The following is an 18,520-nucleotide window of genomic DNA, read 5'->3' on the forward strand; positions in this document are numbered from 1 at the left end:
GTTGTGCCTACAATGACTTTGAAGCATCTGCTGCCAGTGTGAACATCTCCACCGATTACTAAAGTCATGATGGCTGCACCACAAGATATATACATACACGAAGCAACTCTTTCTTAAATATTTCTCAAAAATTGGAATATTGTAATTTATTGAAAAGGAATAGACAGTTTGTTATGTACCAATACATCTTCCCAAAATTGCCAGAAGAGCTTGTGTGAAGTTGCTCCTTAAACTTCATAAATGTATTATATGTTGTAAGGAATTTACCATTAAATAGCTTTTTTTAAATATGGACTATTCTTGTGTTATTTAAAGTCCATTCATTAAATTTGTAAGCCGATTTGTAAATAAAGTTTATCATTTTATATATTGGTCACATATCTAAACACATTTTCCCTACTAAGCATCTATTTTGTAGTTACACTTTGAAGGCTTACCTTTGCATGAACTCCAGAGTTGCACCAACTTCCAATGGATAACTGATGTTGAGACAGTAGTAGGTCACAAACATCATCAGAAGGGCATCACCACAATTTGTGACACCATCGTTCACAATGGTCTGATCCACAGCAATCATAAAGCGTCCAGCTGTCAGGGGACATTACACAACACACACATTAGTCAAATTTTAAAATGTTAACAGTGCTTACATGGCTATTTCTCCTTTTTAGTTAATTACCCTGATGAAGAAATAATAGTAAAAAATATTATTTTTTATGGTTTACTGGAAACCCCAGCAAGAAATAATTGATCTGTTCATTAAAAAAACTTTACTTAAATGGGAGTGAATAATAATCATACCCAAACAACGATGCAAGGTGTACTGGGCAGTTGATCAACTTCAAATGGCAGACTTGTCTCATCAACTATCATGAACATCTTGGACTCTTCTTCATTAAAATATTTCAGAAGCAGCATCACACATCCAGGAAGATCAGAATCTACTTGCTTTGCTTTGGCAATTTCCATGCCTGCTAAGACGTCCTCGATTTTGCTCTTCTTCTCATTGGACGTTAGGTATGAAATGACTCTCTTACATTTACTTGAAACAGCTTCTCTATCAACATCCAGTCCTGTTAGCTCTTTGAAGTGAATAATTAATCCACACATCTCGAACAGATATGGCCATTCTTCTACCAGAAGAGGTGTATCCATTCCACTTATTATGTTCCTTCTCTGATTGTAGAAAGTATTCATCATTTTTTTTTCAATGTCTTTGGTGTTCTTGCATTTGTTTTTGTGCATTGTCTTTAATTCTTCTTGTATGCATTTTTGAGATTCCTCAGTTTCACCTTCTGGCAGCTGCTTTGGTTGCCAATTTATACAGCCGTAGGTGTCTACTCTCTTAATCTTGAAAGGTGTGTCATCTCCCTCACTTGCACTGGATGTCTGTCTTTTCAGGTAAAGCGAGATTTTGCCCCTTTTCATGTTATCAACTCTACTCTGCAGCTGTTTGGTAAGGTAGTCATAACCGCTACCTACAGTACAACTTGATCTTCAATAACATATTTGAACGATTGAGGATACATTGCAACAATCTTCCTCGCTATTTCACTGAGATGTTTCTTTCCTGGTGTAGGGCAGATGGTCAGGATCTCACTTACCATCAGCCGAATTAGTTCACGTCTTTCACGTCCAGTTGGCCTCTCTTTGTTTTCCAGCTTTCTAGTAATTTCTGATGGAATTTTACTCCAGGGTATTTCGAAACTAAAGTGCCAGTTGTTGTCCACTGGAGTATGTCTGTAAGAAGCTGAGGCTTCACTTGATGATGTGAATTAAGGACAGTTGGAAATATCCACACAGTCTGGAGTGAGCACAAAAAGTATTTGAAAACAGCTCATTACATTTCAAAATAAACTAAAACAGACAAAATTGGACTCAATTTAAGCTTATTTACCTCTAATGCCCATAAGTCAATATTGTTTAGTTCACAATTAAAGTATTATTTCTGCTCCCAAACAAAAAAATTATAATTTACACCCCTCATTATCCAAGTTGTTCATTTCGGTTCATAATTTTTTGTTTGTTTTTATAAACATTTAAAGATTGTTCTCCATATAGTTGATTCAATTGTGACCACAATTCTGTAATTTTACATTCCAAAATGCTTAGGAGCTCTAAATGATCCCAGCCATAGAAAATCCATCTAATTAACAAAAAAATAAATAAATTTGGACTATACATTTTTTTTGTGCAATCCATTTCAGTACAGCTAAAGTATGTCAAAAAAACTTCCTTCTCGTTTTCTACTCCAACTTCAAAATCATCCTACATCAGAGGTACAGACCAAGTGTTTACAAAGTGAACTTGTAAAGAAAGTCAAAAGTCTTGTACGGTTGGCCAATCTAAAAGTTGGAGAAGAAAATGAGATTGGAGTTCTGAAAGTGCACAGTGTATTTTAGGTCAATGCAGACCTAGACAACTTTTAAAAACTATATAAACAATTACAACAATTAAAAACTACATAAATTACCTCTTGTTTTGCTAGATCAGACATTTAAACTCCTTTTTGGAAGTTCAAACTATCTGGCACAAGTTAACTAAGGAGAAAAAATCTGAAGTAGTTTCCTCCAAACAACTGAACAAAACAAAAACAAAAACACATGAACATCTTAGATTTAAATCACTCACATGTAGATGTATGCCCTTGGCATGGTGTTGCATTTAGCTGAGCTCTGGCAGGCAGATCAGGAACCTCACTGGCATCTTTTTCAACTGAATAGAAGAGACGTAATAGGAATTAGGTTTGCTATGAATGTAATAGCTAAACCAATAGAATTGATCTGTTATGCTATAAGAATATAATATATTTTTTTTTACCTAGATTTAATTACAATTAAGTATACTTACACAAAGCTTTAATCTGTGCAAGGAATTTTCTAATTTCAATTGGCTTCAGGACATTAACAAGATCAGGCTCCTGGACATATTTTAGGTCTTCTAGGGTTCCCACTCCTAATGTCTGAAGAGCCTCCAACACCAGGTCTATTGAACTTGAATTTTGCAATGCAGAGCCAACGAAATTGGCAAGATCATCATCTACATAATCCATTACTAAGGAAAAAGGGTTCAGATGTCAGTGTTAAAAGTCAGTGTTGGCTGAAATATTTCCCAAAGGCCTATTCAGTACGTCTTTGCATCTCTAAGAGGATATATGTACAATGCGTGTAACGTTTCGAGCACATCGGCTCTTTATCAGAAGCCTGAAATGTTACACGTTTTGTGTTAATATTTTTAATGTAATAAATTGGTATCTTTGGAGCTCTGGTGTTGCCACTGCACTTCTTGCTGCTTGGCTGAGCACCCATTTAGAGTGACGTGCATGCTTTTGAGCATTTTTTCATTCAAATATATAGTTAAATATATACATGCATGTGTGTATTCATACATAAACTTAATACATATGCACAGTACATGCACATACAGTATATTATATAAATACAAACTTTTATTTTGGATGTGATTATACAAATAAAAAGGTAACACTTTACTTGAAGGGGGTGTTCATAAGACATTCGTGACACCTTTATATTCATGACATAAATAAAAGAATCTATGAACGCTTAAGACAACTGTCATTAAGTAAAGGAGTAAATCAAAACCTTTCCTAAAAGCTGGCCTACAACTAATTAACACCCATTCTTGTCTTGTCTTCTTTTGATCGACTTCAAATCTGGACTACAGTATATCATGACCTGTCTTTGTCATGGTAACTGGACATTATCAAAACAACATAACTTGTCATAAAACATGACTGTCATGAGGCCATTATAATGTCATAAATATATTTCTGATCACTGTTTTGACAATTATAAGACAATTATAATGATTTCATGACAATCATGTTGTTTTGATAATGTCAAGACAAGCAATCATGTATTTATTTTAAAGTGACATAACTGAGCAAATGACACTTAAAGACAGCTGTCATAAGCATACATAAAATCTTCATATTCATGTATCAAATTGATTATAAAGGATTCATAAAAGCCTACTATATACCCCCTTCAAGTATTGTTTTGCCAAAAAGAATAAAAAATAAATAAATGCCATGCCAAGTGCCATGTCATTTTCCCCTACTCAGTATCTACAATGCTATGTTTGAGAGAAATGACTTTTGTTCCACAAAGCGAATAAGCAGGCAATGGATAGTAATCCAACAACAACTCTCCATTAAGGCACTCCATGTTTCTACATGCTGTGTGAATTTCATAAAGTCCCAACTCTTGCAAATATGATGCACCATGAAGAGTTACAAGAAAATACACACTTTTGTCCTTTATTAGCATTAGTTTGATTTGTGCAAACTCTGTGGGCATGCACTTGTGCAAAGAAAAAAGCTCTTTCTGTAAAGAGTGCCTTTCCACAGTATTTCAGGCCCCGTTTACACTAGTGCGTTTTAGTTTTAAAACGGCGTTGTAGAATGAAAACGATCCGCGTCCACACTCGCGTTTTACCCAGCGTTTCTGAAGAGCTCTCCGTCCACACCAAAACGCTGAAAACGCACATCACGTGACCACACACACACTCTCGGGCAAGCGCTCCAGCATTTCTACCCAGATGAGAGCTCTGCTTGTCGGACTGCTCATCACGCATCTCCCGCTGGATCTAATCTCACTTTATTTGCTGAACGTGATATTTCATTCATGTTGTTGTCTTTATCTAGCGACATAGGCCAATTCCCTGACTTTGGTCATTGGAATCTATTAAGTTACTTGTATAAGGGTAACATGTTTTGGTTAAGCGCAAAGATAAGTTAATGATTAATCCAGGTACATTGATTGATCGCTTGCCTTTATTTCCTACAATGTATAAACTTATTGTATGTTATACTTATCGATTATTAAAACTGATATTCAGCAAAAGAGAGGGTGTGTTTCGTATTTTCACTGAAATTGAAAGGAGGCAGTTGTTATCGGCTCCGTTTTGTTATAAATATCCACACAGTGAAGATGACGCTCATGCAGCACGACGCCTCAACATTTCTGCTGTCTGTTAAGTTGCTAATATTAAAAAGAAAATAGGCAGTTCCTTAAATCATGTTTACATTTTATTGTTGAGAAAGTGAAACAACGTAGCCAAGGTGATGTGAATGAAGTTATAAAATACACTGTTCCCTTTGAAGATTTACCCGTGTCCTCGGTATGTTTTCCATATCAAACTGAGAAGGGGGAGACTGCAGCCTTGATCAAACTTGCGAAGTCTTAACTTACAAGAAGAGGATGCGAGACTGAACTGTGTGTGGGCTACTTAATATTGAGGAAAAGCCCCAATCAGATAGGCGAACGTTTGCAGCCCCCCCTCCGTTTTCAGATGTCTCCGTCTTTCCCCATCCACACTGAGACGGAGCAGCAGCGTTTCAGAATGAAAACGGCCTCTCCAGCGATTTTCAAAACGCTCCGTTTTCAGCGCTCGAGAACTCCGGCGTAGTGTGGACGGATGGCGTAACCGTAGCAAAACTTATGCGTTTTCAAACTAAAACGCACTAGTGTAAACGGGGCCTCAGTGGATGCTACAAGACCACTCTGATCATGCAAGTTTGCCTCTACTGCACCACGTACTGCATCACTGTACAAGACTGCATGGAAGGGAGTGGACTGCTTCACTTGCAGAAGGAGCAAAGACAGAACTGGAGGACAGATGTGCTTGCAGAAGTTGGTGATTATGTGCAAGTGTCTGACAGACATTTTTGAAGTTCTGGGTTCGTCTCACACATCTTTTAAAGTAAGAATGTTTGCTCTCAAATCTCATTGTCCACAGTCTTATTAGAGGTCCGAACCTGAGGATTAAAGCTGGATAGTGGGCCATGTAATGGTGCTTCGGTTTGAGTTTTTGGTCAGGAAACATCTCCTTTCTTGTCTCCAAATACTCCACAATGAAAACATTGAGCAAAGCAACTTGAGAGTGAGATATTTTAGGGGCACATATCAATTCTACAAGCTGCTTAAGATGTATCCTATATTGGATCATCAGTGTTTGTAATTTTTTCACCTATTAGAATAGGAAGAAGCCTCAGGAGACACCAGTTTCTGTGGCTTTGCCACCTAATTTATCTCCTTTTCCTGCAACCACTGACGGAGTGGACGTGGCATCTGATCCATGATAGCTAAACTGCGTGATTCTTCGGTTTAGCTGACTATAGGTGAAAAATTTCTTCACTTTCACAAAGTACTTGATGTAAATGGCCAGGTCATATGCCACAACTCCTTCAAATACATCATGAGCAATACAAGGTGGGAGGCCAGGCTGACATACATGAAAGTAAGTAAGGGAGTTGAAAACAGAATCAAGTTTTACACCTCTGCTTTCTGTCAGGGAACCACTGCGTACCTCTTGTACTGCCTCATTGTAGTTTTGCACTGTTCTGGGAGGGGCACATTTTTGCAAATCATGGTGCTCATTTCTAGTTGCCAAGCAATATCTACAGAAGTAAGTGGACACACTGAAATTCTCTGTGAAACCTCCAATTTGGTGGGACCCTAAATTATTTCCTGCAATGCAAAAAATAGTTGCCTTAACAACATGTCCAGAAATGACAAGCCCTTTTGTCTCCAGTTCCTTTATATCTGACAACATTGTGGAGAACACTTTGTCATGGCCAAAATATTTAAAGTGTTCCTCTCTACACAAGAGCACAAGTTGCAAGTTGTCAGTGCTGGAACGATAAAATGGGTCAAGGTTGGCCAGTGTAAAGTAAACTGCAAGAATCTTGTATTTTTTTTTCGCTGACCCAAGTGGGTTCACAATCTCAAAAGCATCTTGATATAGTATGAGCCTTATGCTTATACCTGACTCCCCAAACAGAGCATTACTCTTGTATACAGAACCATCATTTACATCGTTCAAAATGTGTGGATTGTCATGGACTGACTTTGTACATTCTTGCCACACAGTTGAGTCTTTCAACAAAGTCTGCAAAGTCTCTTTTATTGGGATATACTGAGCAAATTGTTCCTTTCGGTTTTCATCAGTACCTAAACTAATAGTTTGTGGATGCACATAGGAGAAGTTTTTCTTAAAATACTGCATCCTTGAATACTCAGTAGAGAGTGCAGAGCTACAGGATGCATGCAAGTTATCGTCACTTAAACTTGACACAACATCTTTAATTTCCGACTCACTCAAATGAGTATTTGCTTGCAGAGCACCTTGAAGTAGATCAACTACATACTGGTGGCACACAGAGTTAAGACTGTCTATTTGTTCCACAATCATTTGAATAGTGGAGGAAGGTATAAGGTATTTGGCTTGTAACTTCATATAAAACAGAGATAAATTCCTCATATATAGCCCTTTCATATCAGGTGGGCACAGGATATGCTCTGGCTCATCAATTCTTACCTCTGGTGCATTTTGAGCAACATCAAGTGACTCACTCTGCACAGAATGAACAAAAAGCACATCGGATACCTGTGCAAATGTAGCATTTTTATGATATCTAGAGAGGTGAGCAGTAAAGGAGGACCTCAATGAAAAGGTTTTGCCACACATTTTAAATGGGCACTTAACCTCTTCTTTCTTCAAAACATGTGATTTTAAATGATTTAAGAGATCTTTCAGATCATTGCACTGTTTCTGACAAAGTGGATTTTGACATATCCGTGGACCCTGTACTGTTTCCCACTGCAAAATGGATGACTGTGTATGGTGGCGCAAAATATGACTTTTAAAGGAATTGTACTTTGTAAATCTTGATTTGCAACCAGCTACACAACAGGCATATTCACTATGAGCTTCATTTTTGTGTAACTGTTGGTGATTTACATACCCTTTCAGTGTTTTTGAAGCAATGCCACATATAGGACATGTGAAAGTTTTTGAAATACTTGCCATGTTGCATACTCACTTCAGTGTAATAGAGATATATTTGCTTCAGGTAGTTTCACGTTTAAATTCTTGAATCAAACAACTGAGGGTGAAAAAAGGAGACAGAAGTTTGCAAATGCTTGCTATGTAAAAATTATTCAAGTATAACGGAACACAAATCACTGAAAAAAAAAAATCACAAACTCCCGTTTTATACAGAAAAGTCAAATGCCTGTAATCTTTATGAAAAATTCTGTGAAATTTGTAGTATAGTTAAGCTTTTCGGTAATTAAATGCAGCTTGTAACGTTAATTTAGAATAAAGTTTTCCCCTTACAATGTGACTATAATAGCACAGTTTAAGTGACTATTTCCCCCGTTGCATTTCAGCTTTATATCAACTAACGTTAATTTCCGTTCAATTTATGCCAGACTCAACGCTGACTTGTTTTAAACCAAACCATTATCTTTTCTAACACTTTAGACGGTATCTTTGTCGTTAAAAAGCTCAACGAAGCAACGTAACTTAATGTGACATATTTTATTGCTGTTATTTAAGCAAATCTTTAGAGTTAGCCTAGTTAACCAGCTAACTTGTGTGTCAAAAACACGGCCACAGAAAACAACAGAAGCATAAGTTTCTAATTAACGTTAGGCAATTAGGAATTTTTTTTTTTTGGCAACGTTGAATTTGCAGCAAAAAATCAGCTGCAACCTTAACGATAACTTACTTAGCAAACATAACGTATGTCCAACATTACTCGCCTTGTCTATCAAAACGTACACTTTGAGAGTTGTATATTTGAATATGTCAATAGGTACTTCAGAGTCAAGCTTTACCTCACAGATGTGGAGTTTCCTCTTCACAGCAGAAAAGTGAATTTGCGCGGCCGCGCCTCCGTTCAGATGGTGCGCTTTCTTCACGTGTTCAGCAGTCACCTTTCAGTCGTGTTTTGTTGTCGTAAAATGATTGCTATGCTAATCGTGATACGAACACAGATGTAGGCCATGTAATGTTTAGTTAACTTTTTTGTTGACTTTACATTGCAACTGTAAATATTGATTAGAAAAAATATTTACAGGTCATAACATGCAAACACATAAGTGATATGTGTGATTAGTCACTAGGAGAAAAATAATATAATAGCATACTTCATAAATATTATAGAAAATTAATATAATAATTAAAATGAGCATTTGTTTTGTCTTTCGCAGTGTACAGTATCCCAGCAAGCATTTTTGGTTTAAAAGATGTCTATTAGACGTCTAAACATAGCCTAGAGGTCTAGGCTAAATTTGGGCTGTCAGTGAAAATCTAATAAACGTCTAACCATAGCCCAAGATTAAACTAGACGTGATTTAGATGCCTTTTCAACGACTGCATGTATACGTCTAATAGCCAGTGAATTTTGGTCTAGGCTAAATAATGGTTAAATTTGGGCTGTCAGTGAAAATCTAATAGACGTCTAAGTACAGCCCAAGCATAAACAAGTCATCAAAATTTCAGCTAATGAATGACTGTATATACATTTAATAAACAACAAAAATACACATGTAAATATCAACATTTTTAGTTAACAGGTTCTCAAAAAACAATCCATTCAAACTAATTAAACAAAACTTTTATTAATAAAAGCAACATTAACCAATACAAAATAAAAATATATAAAAATGACAAAGTTATGACAAAACAAAAAAGATAAAAACTAAGATATTTTCCTGTTAAACACAGAAGAGGATATTTTGAAGAAAGCTGAAAACCTGTATATATATATAAAAAAAAAAAACAACAACAACAACATGGGAGTCAATGGTTACAGGTATTCAGCTTTCTTCAAAACATCTTGTGTTCCACAGAAGAAACTCAAAGGCTGTTATTTTTGCTTTATATGCACTCAGAATTATTCTTGTAGCTTAAAAATATTCTGATTGAATTCTGAATTCTGTTTTGAGGATGTTTTAGGTATTTATCTAGACTTTAAACAAGTTGGCACCATTGCTGTCTATAGAGAATGAGAGAGCTCTCAGATTTCACCTGAAGTATCTTAATTTGTACTTCAATGACAAATCAATGTTTGGTACGACATGAATAATTAAACATTTTTATTTCTGGTTAAAAAATCCTTTAAGTGTACATGAACCCAAAAAGTCCATCCAATCCATATGATACACAGGTTCTGAAAATTTCTACACCAACATCTGTAGGTCTGTCCCCAGGACCAGCATCCTCAGCCCAAACGATATAGATCTCCACTGCTGTGTGTGCATTTTGAGATTCAGCAACTGCACTTTTAGTCCTGGAGAAAAAGGGAAAAAAATACTGAGATGAGTTCTAAAGTCGGTCATTTGACTTTGAGTTTTAAAAATACGTTTATGAAAGGAAGATGGGTTGACACACTTACCACATATTCTTTTACAAGTCTTCAGATGAGGCAGGTCTTCAGTACACAATCACAGGGTCCCCGCGGGTCCTTAAAAAGTCTTAAAATGTCTTAAATAAAATTTTCGATTTTTAAGGTCTGAAAATGTCTTAAATTCTGTAATTTTCCATAAGGAGGTCTTAAATTTCATGTGGGATCTTAAATATCATGTCCGACTCGTCTTATGGCGGCAAATCAATGCCAATATAAATCGAGCGCAGCGGTGATGTTTGCGCGTGAGGAGAAGTGAACCGTGAGCAGATTACAGGTCTACACGCGAGAAAATTACAGCTCGCGAGCGCACAGGGGATCTTCACGCGCGCGCTCAACTGATCCAGCGCGAGAAAACAAGTCCCGCGCGTGCACATTATCATCTGTGCGCACGATGTATGCTCTCGCGAGCGAGGTCATGCCTACAGCGCGCGCGCGATCAGTTCTCTCCGCTCGCTGGTTCTTCTCTCTGCTCGCGCGAAACAGTTTAGATTTTTGTGAGTCCTAGGGCGGGACTTGGTTTTCTTGTTATCTCTAACGCTATTGGCTACTCTACCTTTCCAGAAGTTAGCCGGGATTGGACGCAGGTAAGCTAGTTTCCCCGTTAAATAAAATTATATAGGAAATCTTATCATAATGTCACAGTGTGAAACATAGACTTACTTTCTTAGTTAATAATAGGTGGAGACTTACTTTCAATAATGAGATATTTTTTGTAATAATTAATCTCATAATAATGCCTATTCTTACCATCATGACCAAGTCATATAATGACATATCAAAATAATGAGATATATTCTTGTAACAAACTTTATTAATTGGGAGAGAAAGAGAGAGTTATACCATGTGGCAAAAGATCTCTCCATTAAACAGAAATTGAGGAAAATATACATGGGCTATTAAATCAGGACGAATAATTCAGACTTTAAATGTGTTTTGAACCATTTGATGAAGTTTAGCACCTACATTTAAACTGAACTCAAACTAAACGTGTTCAAATTTACAAAAATCTTTTTTTTTTCTAAGATTCATTGTCCTTGACTCATTTTCTGTGAAGAACAAGTCAGAATAAATTGGATGGACAATAGTATACAAAATAGGCTATACATGCATGCAGTGCATAAAGTACAAAGGTTTATAGTAAATATATTGCCATTAGTCTGTTATTCCACTATACAGTTAAAGTCAGAATTATTAGCCCGCCTGAATTAATAGCCCCCTGTTTATTTTTATCCTAATTTTTATTTAACGGAGAGAAGATTTTTTTCAACACATTTCTAAACATTATAGTTTTAATAACTCATTTCTAATAACTGATTTATTTTATCTTTGCCATGATGACAGTAAATAATATTAGACTAGATATTCTTCAAGACACTTCTATACAGCTTAAAGTGACATTTAAAGGCTTAACTAGGTTAACTAGGCAGGGTAATTGGGCAAGTTATTGTATAACGATGGTTTGTTCTGTAGACTTTCGAAAAAAATAAATAGGTTAAAGAGGGTAATAATATGGACCTTAAAATGGGTTTTAAAAAATTAAAACAGCTTTTATTCTTGCCGAAATAAAACAAGAAAAAAGTGGGCTAATAATTTTGACTTCAACTGCATATGTGACCTTTAAGATGTGGGCCTGTCGTATAGAAAGTAGTATTTGTATGCCTCTGAAGTGGAATGATGTAATGGATAGTGAGTAAAGCCAAACGAAGATTGTAGAAATTAAATTGTTGCTCAATAGGTGGCGATAAAAACCCATCTGAATGTCTGTCACTGTATTTTTTATGTTTAATTGGGCTAATCATTTTTGATTGAAGTCTTTATATGCAGGTTATTCAATCATTAACTAAAAATGAGATTGAAAAATATATATAATATATATAGATATATATATATTTTACACTGATCTATATTACAAACAATGTTAAAAATTATCTATAAAGATAAATTAATTGTAATTATCTATAAAGATCTAAAACGCAAATAAACTCTTCTGAAGACAATATTTCCTAGAAAGATCATCCCCAAGTGTAATAATGAGCACTGCTGTTGTGGTTAATAATGAAGTAAAATACAACAAACCAGACAAGTGCTGCACGGACAAATCAAATGGGTTCAGAAAGTCATGTTACAAGAATGCAAGTCATTATTTTGGATATTATTTGACTGTTTCTCGAGATTGAATCCTCATAAAGTTCATAAAGTTCTCAGAAAGTTTCTTATGATTATGACTTGCAAATTGTATATATATTTAACGGCATGATCTTTTAACTTGCGTCCAATCCCGGCTAACTTCCGGAAAGGCACAGTAGCCAATAGCGTTAGAGATAACAAGTAAACCAAGTCAACCAAGTAATCTGCTCACGGTTCACTTCTCCTCGCGCGCAAACATCACCGCTGCGCTCGATTTATATTGCCATTGATTTGCCGCCATAGATTTGCCGCCATACTTCACCACATCATTCTGTGTTCACACTGAACATTTTCCTGTTTTTTTTTTTTTTTAGGTAAAGTCTTAAATTTTCATTTTAGAGGACTTAAAAAGGTCTTAAAAGGTCTTAAATTTTCTGTTAAAAAATGTGCAGATACCCTGAATCATGCTTGGTTACGTATTAAAACTAGAAAAAAATAACAGCTATTAACATAAAAAGGTTTACAGCTTAAAGCTTATTACTTATTTACACATTTAAATTCAATTATTTATTCACTTATTTTGACTATTTTAGCATGAGTGTGTTATATTCAATGTTTCTTTATGTCAACCGCAGTTATATGGATAATGTATATACATATTGTTTAATATATTATTCTGTGTGTTTGATGTGACTCGAAAGCTTCATCCAGCTTGTGAAAGTACATGAGCAATCTGCATATGGACAGGGAAACCAGCAAATGTGGTCATAGTGTAAATGTTTTAATCTAAAATGTTCCAGCAACTCATACCTGCTAGACTGCTCATTATACACAGACACACTCAAATATCTGTGGAGAAAAACAAATAGTTACAAATATTAGAGAAGCATTATAATAATAACAAACAATGATAATAAAAATAAGTCAGCTCAGCTTACTGTAATACTAGATTTTACAGAGACAAGTCAAAATACAGTTACTCATATTACTAAAACAATACATTTTCCATAACATAGTAAAGTTTATTTACAAAATATAAATCAGTAAAAAAACACATAAACTTGAATTGATTCTATAAAAACAGAATTAACTTGGTGTTTGTGTTTAAAAGTCTCTTGATATGAAATCAAAGCAAACATGATTTAAAAGCTAAAACTGCAGAAGTTTCATCTCATGACTTAACGTACTTTTTCATTGACTTTATAGGGCAATTTAATGAAGACGACTTGCAATGTACACAATAAAAGCACTTAATCACCGAATTTTGCTTAATAAGTGTTTAATTTTGAGATGTTTAAAAGACTGTAACACTCCCTCACACCGTTTTAATGTTTGTCTAAGATTTTTGGAATAAAGAGTGTCTGTGCATTGATATTAGTGTAATACTAAATTAAAACTTGCACATATAATAAAAAAAAACATAGCAAAACAACATGATATTAAAGCAGATTACACTTACCTTGCAGGGTACAAACTTCAAACCACAACAGCTTCTTCCTCTTGATTTGTTGATCCATTTCAGCAACACCGCCATATATCGTGTGGAGTATGGAACTGCGCCGATTTTTCTTAACTGATTAGATCTGGCTTGATTTACCGTAAGATATATGTAACATATTATAAATAAGATATATTATACCATTTTCATTTTTAATTAAAAATAAAAAAGCAGTAAGCCTACAATTATTTTTTATGTCAATTTTGCGAGGTGGATAAAGCCCATCTAATTCAAAGCTAAATTATTGCCATAAATAGAACATGTCACAAAATTACACCTTAACACTAGTAGATGTAGTACTGATAATGCTTGCGTGATGCACGCGCTGCACTGCCAAATACTACAGTGGATCAGTTTAGGCTATCAGTGGGCTATAAATAGCCAGCCGGATGACGGGCTAATTTAAGGCAGACTATGAAAATAACATTTATTTTTCAAAGCCCAAACACCTTGTAAATGAGATTGACTTTCCTTACGTGAAGGAATATCATATCACATCATATCACAAAGTATTTGCCAAAAAAGACAGGTGAGCAAATTTAAGTTTTTTTGGCCTAGAGATGGGTTAGATATAGCCAGGCTAGATTGGGTCTATAATTCACACAGAGAAACTGAAACTACGTTTATTACTTGCAGGAACCTCATAAACGTTGTTGACTTTTCTTACATGATAAAGTATCATACATATCATAAGCTTTATTTAGCAAAAAAAAAAAAAAAACAACATACAACCAAATTTAATTAAATTTAATTCGGCCTAAAATTGGGCTACACGTAGCTGGACTAGATCTGGTCTACATTTCACCTAGCCGGTGAAATGACGGCTATTGCTTGCTGGGCTGACCCAGCGGAGGCTCGAACCAGCGACCTTCTTGTGAGGGGATCGTGCTACCCACTGCGCCACCTAAAAAAACATGTAACACCAAAATACTAACAATTATCTGTAAATTAAATGTTGGAAATTTTAAATACCGAAAATATCTGTAAAAATATATATTTCACCGTATAATGAAAAAACAGGAAAATTCTGCAAAAAATACTGACAATTATCTGTAAAATAACATTTATTTTTTCCGGTTTATTTTTACATGAATAATCTGTAAATATTAACGTAAAATTACGTGTTACTCTATTAAAACACAGAACATTTCCTTTAAAAAACAGAAAAAGAATGTAATACCTAAATACAAGCAATAACTGTAAATTTAATGTACGATTTTTTTTATTACAGAACATATCTGTAAAACAACAGGTATTTCACTGTATAATGAAAAAACTGAAAAATTCTGTAAAAAAATACAGACAATTACCTGTAAAATAACGTTTATTTTTTACAGTGTGTGCTACAAACTGATTATTATTTACAACTTTATTACCTGTTATCCACAGCCTATGCAGGTTCTGTTCACTAAAGTAGATGTGCGCATCTATCATTAAGTAGGGCGCACGCCTGTGGCAATCCCAGATTAATAAATGGACAAAGCCGAAAATAAAATAAAAATTTTTTTAATAACTGTCTCTTTTTCAACAATGTGTAACATTGCATCTCAATGTCAAAAACGCCTCTAAATCATCATATTTACACACATTTTCAGTTTCAGGTTTCTGCTCAATTTTATGTGGTGCTGCATTATTTAGTCGACTCTGATGTTGTGTTTCATTCTGGTCTTTCCCATTGTCAACAAAGCAGTCCGGCGAAATGGCAAAGATAGCTGATCCTGATTGGCTCTTATGCTTGCATTGGAAATGCTGATTGGCTTAAGGCAAGGCAAGTTTATTTATATAGCACATTTCATACAAAGTGCTTTACATAAACAAGAATAAAATAAACAAGTAAAATAAAAATAAAAATAAATAATAAAATGAGTAAAAAAAACATAAAAACAGGTAAAATGTGATATAAAAGAATGAAGAAGAAGAGAAAAGAACCTTAAAGAGTTAAGCTAGAATTCGACTTTATAGATAAACCTTTTTTGCTTTCTAAATACTAAGCCTTAAAATGTTGAGAATTTATAAATAAAATGCCACAATGTAAATAAGTTGTCATTTAATAAGAATATGTGAATAACTCAGTTTTGACAAAAATGTCATATACAACCTTATAATTTCAAGGTGATGATATAAAAAATAGCTCTCTGCTCTTGCTGCTATTACACATGAGTTGGAAGTTTTTGACCAGTGTGTAGACTGGAGTATTATTCAATATTTTTGTCTCATACTGATTAACTATGTCAAAGTTTGTAATTAACTATAAAGAGCACCAGCAGATCCGCTACTGGCATTTGAAACAGTCAATGAAGTATTGAAGGTATCGCCACTAAAAGACCTTTTTATGTTGTTTGTCTTATTTTCCTGTCTTATTTTGACTTGCTCCTAAATCCACCCTTACCATCTGTCTCTTGTTTCTTTATATTTGATGTATAACTTCCATTCATACTCCAAGCATTGATCGACGTCTTCAGTATTCTTCAATTTTAGTCTCATCTCAAGCCTTGGCAAATAACTGAGAAAACAGCAATGTAGACTTCTTACAAAGTATTTTATCTAACCAGCCAGGTCAGAGGTCATGGAGAGCTTTTGAGTGGAGAATTGGAAACAACTGTTTCCTGAGTTATTTGCCTTTTTTATCTTTTGAAGTGAATTTCTTTGTACATAAGCTGCCAGTTTGGATGTATATTGTACCATTTTAAAGCAGTTTTAATAAGACTGCTGAGAGTACACTCAGCCTTGGGTAAGGAGCTTAACTTAAAAATGACACCTTTTACATACTTTCCAACAGCTGATATTCCAATAGCTTTCATTTATTACATTTTTTTTTAATAATATTACTAAAAAGCTAATATGTTATTGTCATGTATATAACATACAGTAAAGATAAATAGTTTCTCCAGTAAATATTATAACAAATAAATAACAAGTCTAGTATATCCAGATACATCAGAATAAAGTAGCTACTAGCTAACAATGTTTATAAATTACACTATACTTTGCTACGCCTGTCTTATCTGCCTCAGAGCTAACTTACTCGAACTGTCTCCATCACTGCTCTTACCAAATCTCCAGTCTGCATCATTCTCATATCTATTCAAAAGTAGTATTTCCATTAAAACTAGATTTTATCCATAATGCAAATGTCATTGACATACACCTAATCAACAATATATTACTAGCATTCATGTTGTTATTGTTGCAACTTAAAAGATCACAGCTGACCTTGCTAGCTAGCTAACCCATTGCAATATTGCACGTTCCACTATTCCACAGTGTTGCCACTTGGAAACACATACATTTAAACGATTTACAGAAAACTTAATTGATAAAAAAAAATGAGTAGTGAATATGTCATCGTAACTTACTGGAGATGATGTTAAAGATTTCTTTGTTGATCTGACATGAGTTGATGCTTTGTCTTTATTGACGTTTACGTTTGCATTCAGCAACTACTCACAATGAACGCCAGTCTGCCAGAAATCACGCCACAGAAAAACACTGCATGGGCTCTATTTTGACGGTCCATTCGCAGAGCGTAAATCGCAGGGCGCAAATGCTTTCAGGGTGTGTCAGAACGCATTTTTGCTAATTTAAGGATGGGAAAATCTGCTTTGCGATGTGGCGCATGGTCTAAAAGGGTTGAGTTTATTTTCTTAATAAGTTATAGGTGTGTTTTGAGAATAAACCAATTAGAGACTCATCTCCCATTCCCTTTAAGAGCCAGCTGCGTCTCGCCAAGAGCGCATTCGCTATTTACAGGACGCAAAGTAAGTCTAAGTGGAAAAACTGAGCAATTCACTAGCAAACAGTTAAAAAAGTTAACAGTTAACAGTTTTTTAACAGAAAACTGTTAAACAGAGCATCTACTGCGTGAGAATGAAAGATAATGGATCTACTTTCACATTCGCTCTTAAATAGAGAAACCTTTACGCACAGACATCAATTAGTCTATAAATAAATAATTTTGCTTGTTAAGCGCAAATATTCATTTTAAAACTATTTCTAAATTCAGTTCTAATTTCCAGCAAGTGAATAAATGAATAATAATAACAAAATGTGCTCAAAAACCTGAGTTATATCCTAAAACACATGCTGTGCCCCTTATGGTCTAAAACCTGACAGGTGGGCAAATCTTAGCTTGTTTTTAATAAAACAAATATAAATATGGATATAATAAATAATACTGCTAATAATAATAATAACATTATACAAAAGCAAATTGTTAAGAATGAACTGAAAAAGCCTCCCGAGATGAAGAAGACATAAAGCAGTGATTTTTCATATTTATGTAGGCTAGAAAATAATATGTTTTGTAATATTTTAATCCTTTATATTTATATCCTATATCTATTCTTATTATATCCTATATATCCTTAATATTAATTTTTTTCATATGTAAAGATATTTGCCTATTGCTCTCTTGTGCGTATTAAGCAGTGCGTAAGCGAGGCGCAACTCTGCGCCGGAGTTTAGACCGGGTTTGTTTTGGTTTAATAAAAAATCTATTATAGTTTCTCAAAATAGCAACGCGCCAGCCGTGCACCTCAGAACGCCTTCCTTTTTAGACCAGAACGCCTATGGGCACACATATAAGTGCTAATGCATTTGCTATTTAAACAGCGTAGCACAACGCCTCAAATCGACTCTTGCGCCAAGCTGAAACTACTAAAAGACTACTGCGCCGC

At 34.9% G+C, this 18,520-nt stretch overlaps 1 protein-coding gene, 3 long non-coding RNA genes and 1 pseudogene across 6 annotated transcripts in view; 2 read left to right on the forward strand and 3 right to left on the reverse strand.

Moving 5' to 3' along the window:
* The window catches only part of LOC147832558 (uncharacterized), a 206,014-nt gene that overhangs the window by 166,704 nt on the left and 20,790 nt on the right, over window positions 1–18,520 (forward strand). The window lies entirely within an intron of this gene.
* LOC147832560 (uncharacterized) lies at window positions 422–1,607 on the reverse strand (annotated as a pseudogene).
* Window positions 802–5,149, reverse strand: LOC147832561 (uncharacterized). Its single transcript, XM_087295797.1, has 3 exons — window positions 2,851–5,149; window positions 2,632–2,715; window positions 802–1,804 (listed from the first exon to the last, which is right to left on the reverse strand). Exons 1-3 carry the CDS (start codon window positions 3,050–3,052, stop codon window positions 1,776–1,778), a joined length of 315 nt encoding a protein of 104 aa, XP_087151923.1. The 5' UTR covers window positions 3,053–5,149; the 3' UTR covers window positions 802–1,775.
* On the forward strand, window positions 7,099–15,612 carry LOC141379088 (uncharacterized). The gene is made up of 3 exons (XR_015516794.1): window positions 7,099–9,568; window positions 9,626–10,248; window positions 12,799–15,612. It is a non-coding gene; the product is annotated as an uncharacterized LOC141379088 (long non-coding RNA).
* Window positions 9,322–10,686, reverse strand: LOC141379087 (uncharacterized). Its single transcript, XR_015516788.1, has 3 exons — window positions 10,208–10,686; window positions 9,670–10,102; window positions 9,322–9,558 (listed from the first exon to the last, which is right to left on the reverse strand). It is a non-coding gene; the product is annotated as an uncharacterized LOC141379087 (long non-coding RNA).

The sequence above is a fragment of the Danio rerio genome, chromosome 19 (assembly GCF_052040795.2).
Source record: "Danio rerio strain M-AB ecotype USA chromosome 19, GRCz13ab, whole genome shotgun sequence".
Lineage (NCBI taxonomy): Eukaryota > Metazoa > Chordata > Actinopteri > Cypriniformes > Danionidae > Danio > Danio rerio.

What these genes read in the sequence shown, in the direction of transcription:
- LOC147832561 (XM_087295797.1), bottom strand. Translation starts at nt 3,052, where the DNA reads ATGGATTATGTAGATGATGATCTTGCCAATTTCGTTGGCTCTGCATTG. An exon ending in TGCACAGATTAAAGCTTTGT is followed by an intron (nt 2,716 to 2,850) that starts GTAAGTATACTT and finishes TCTTCTATTCAG; the next exon opens with TTGAAAAAGATGCCAGTGAG. An exon ending in CCAAGGGCATACATCTACAT is followed by an intron (nt 1,805 to 2,631) that starts GTGAGTGATTTA and finishes TGCTCACTCCAG; the next exon opens with ACTGTGTGGATATTTCCAAC.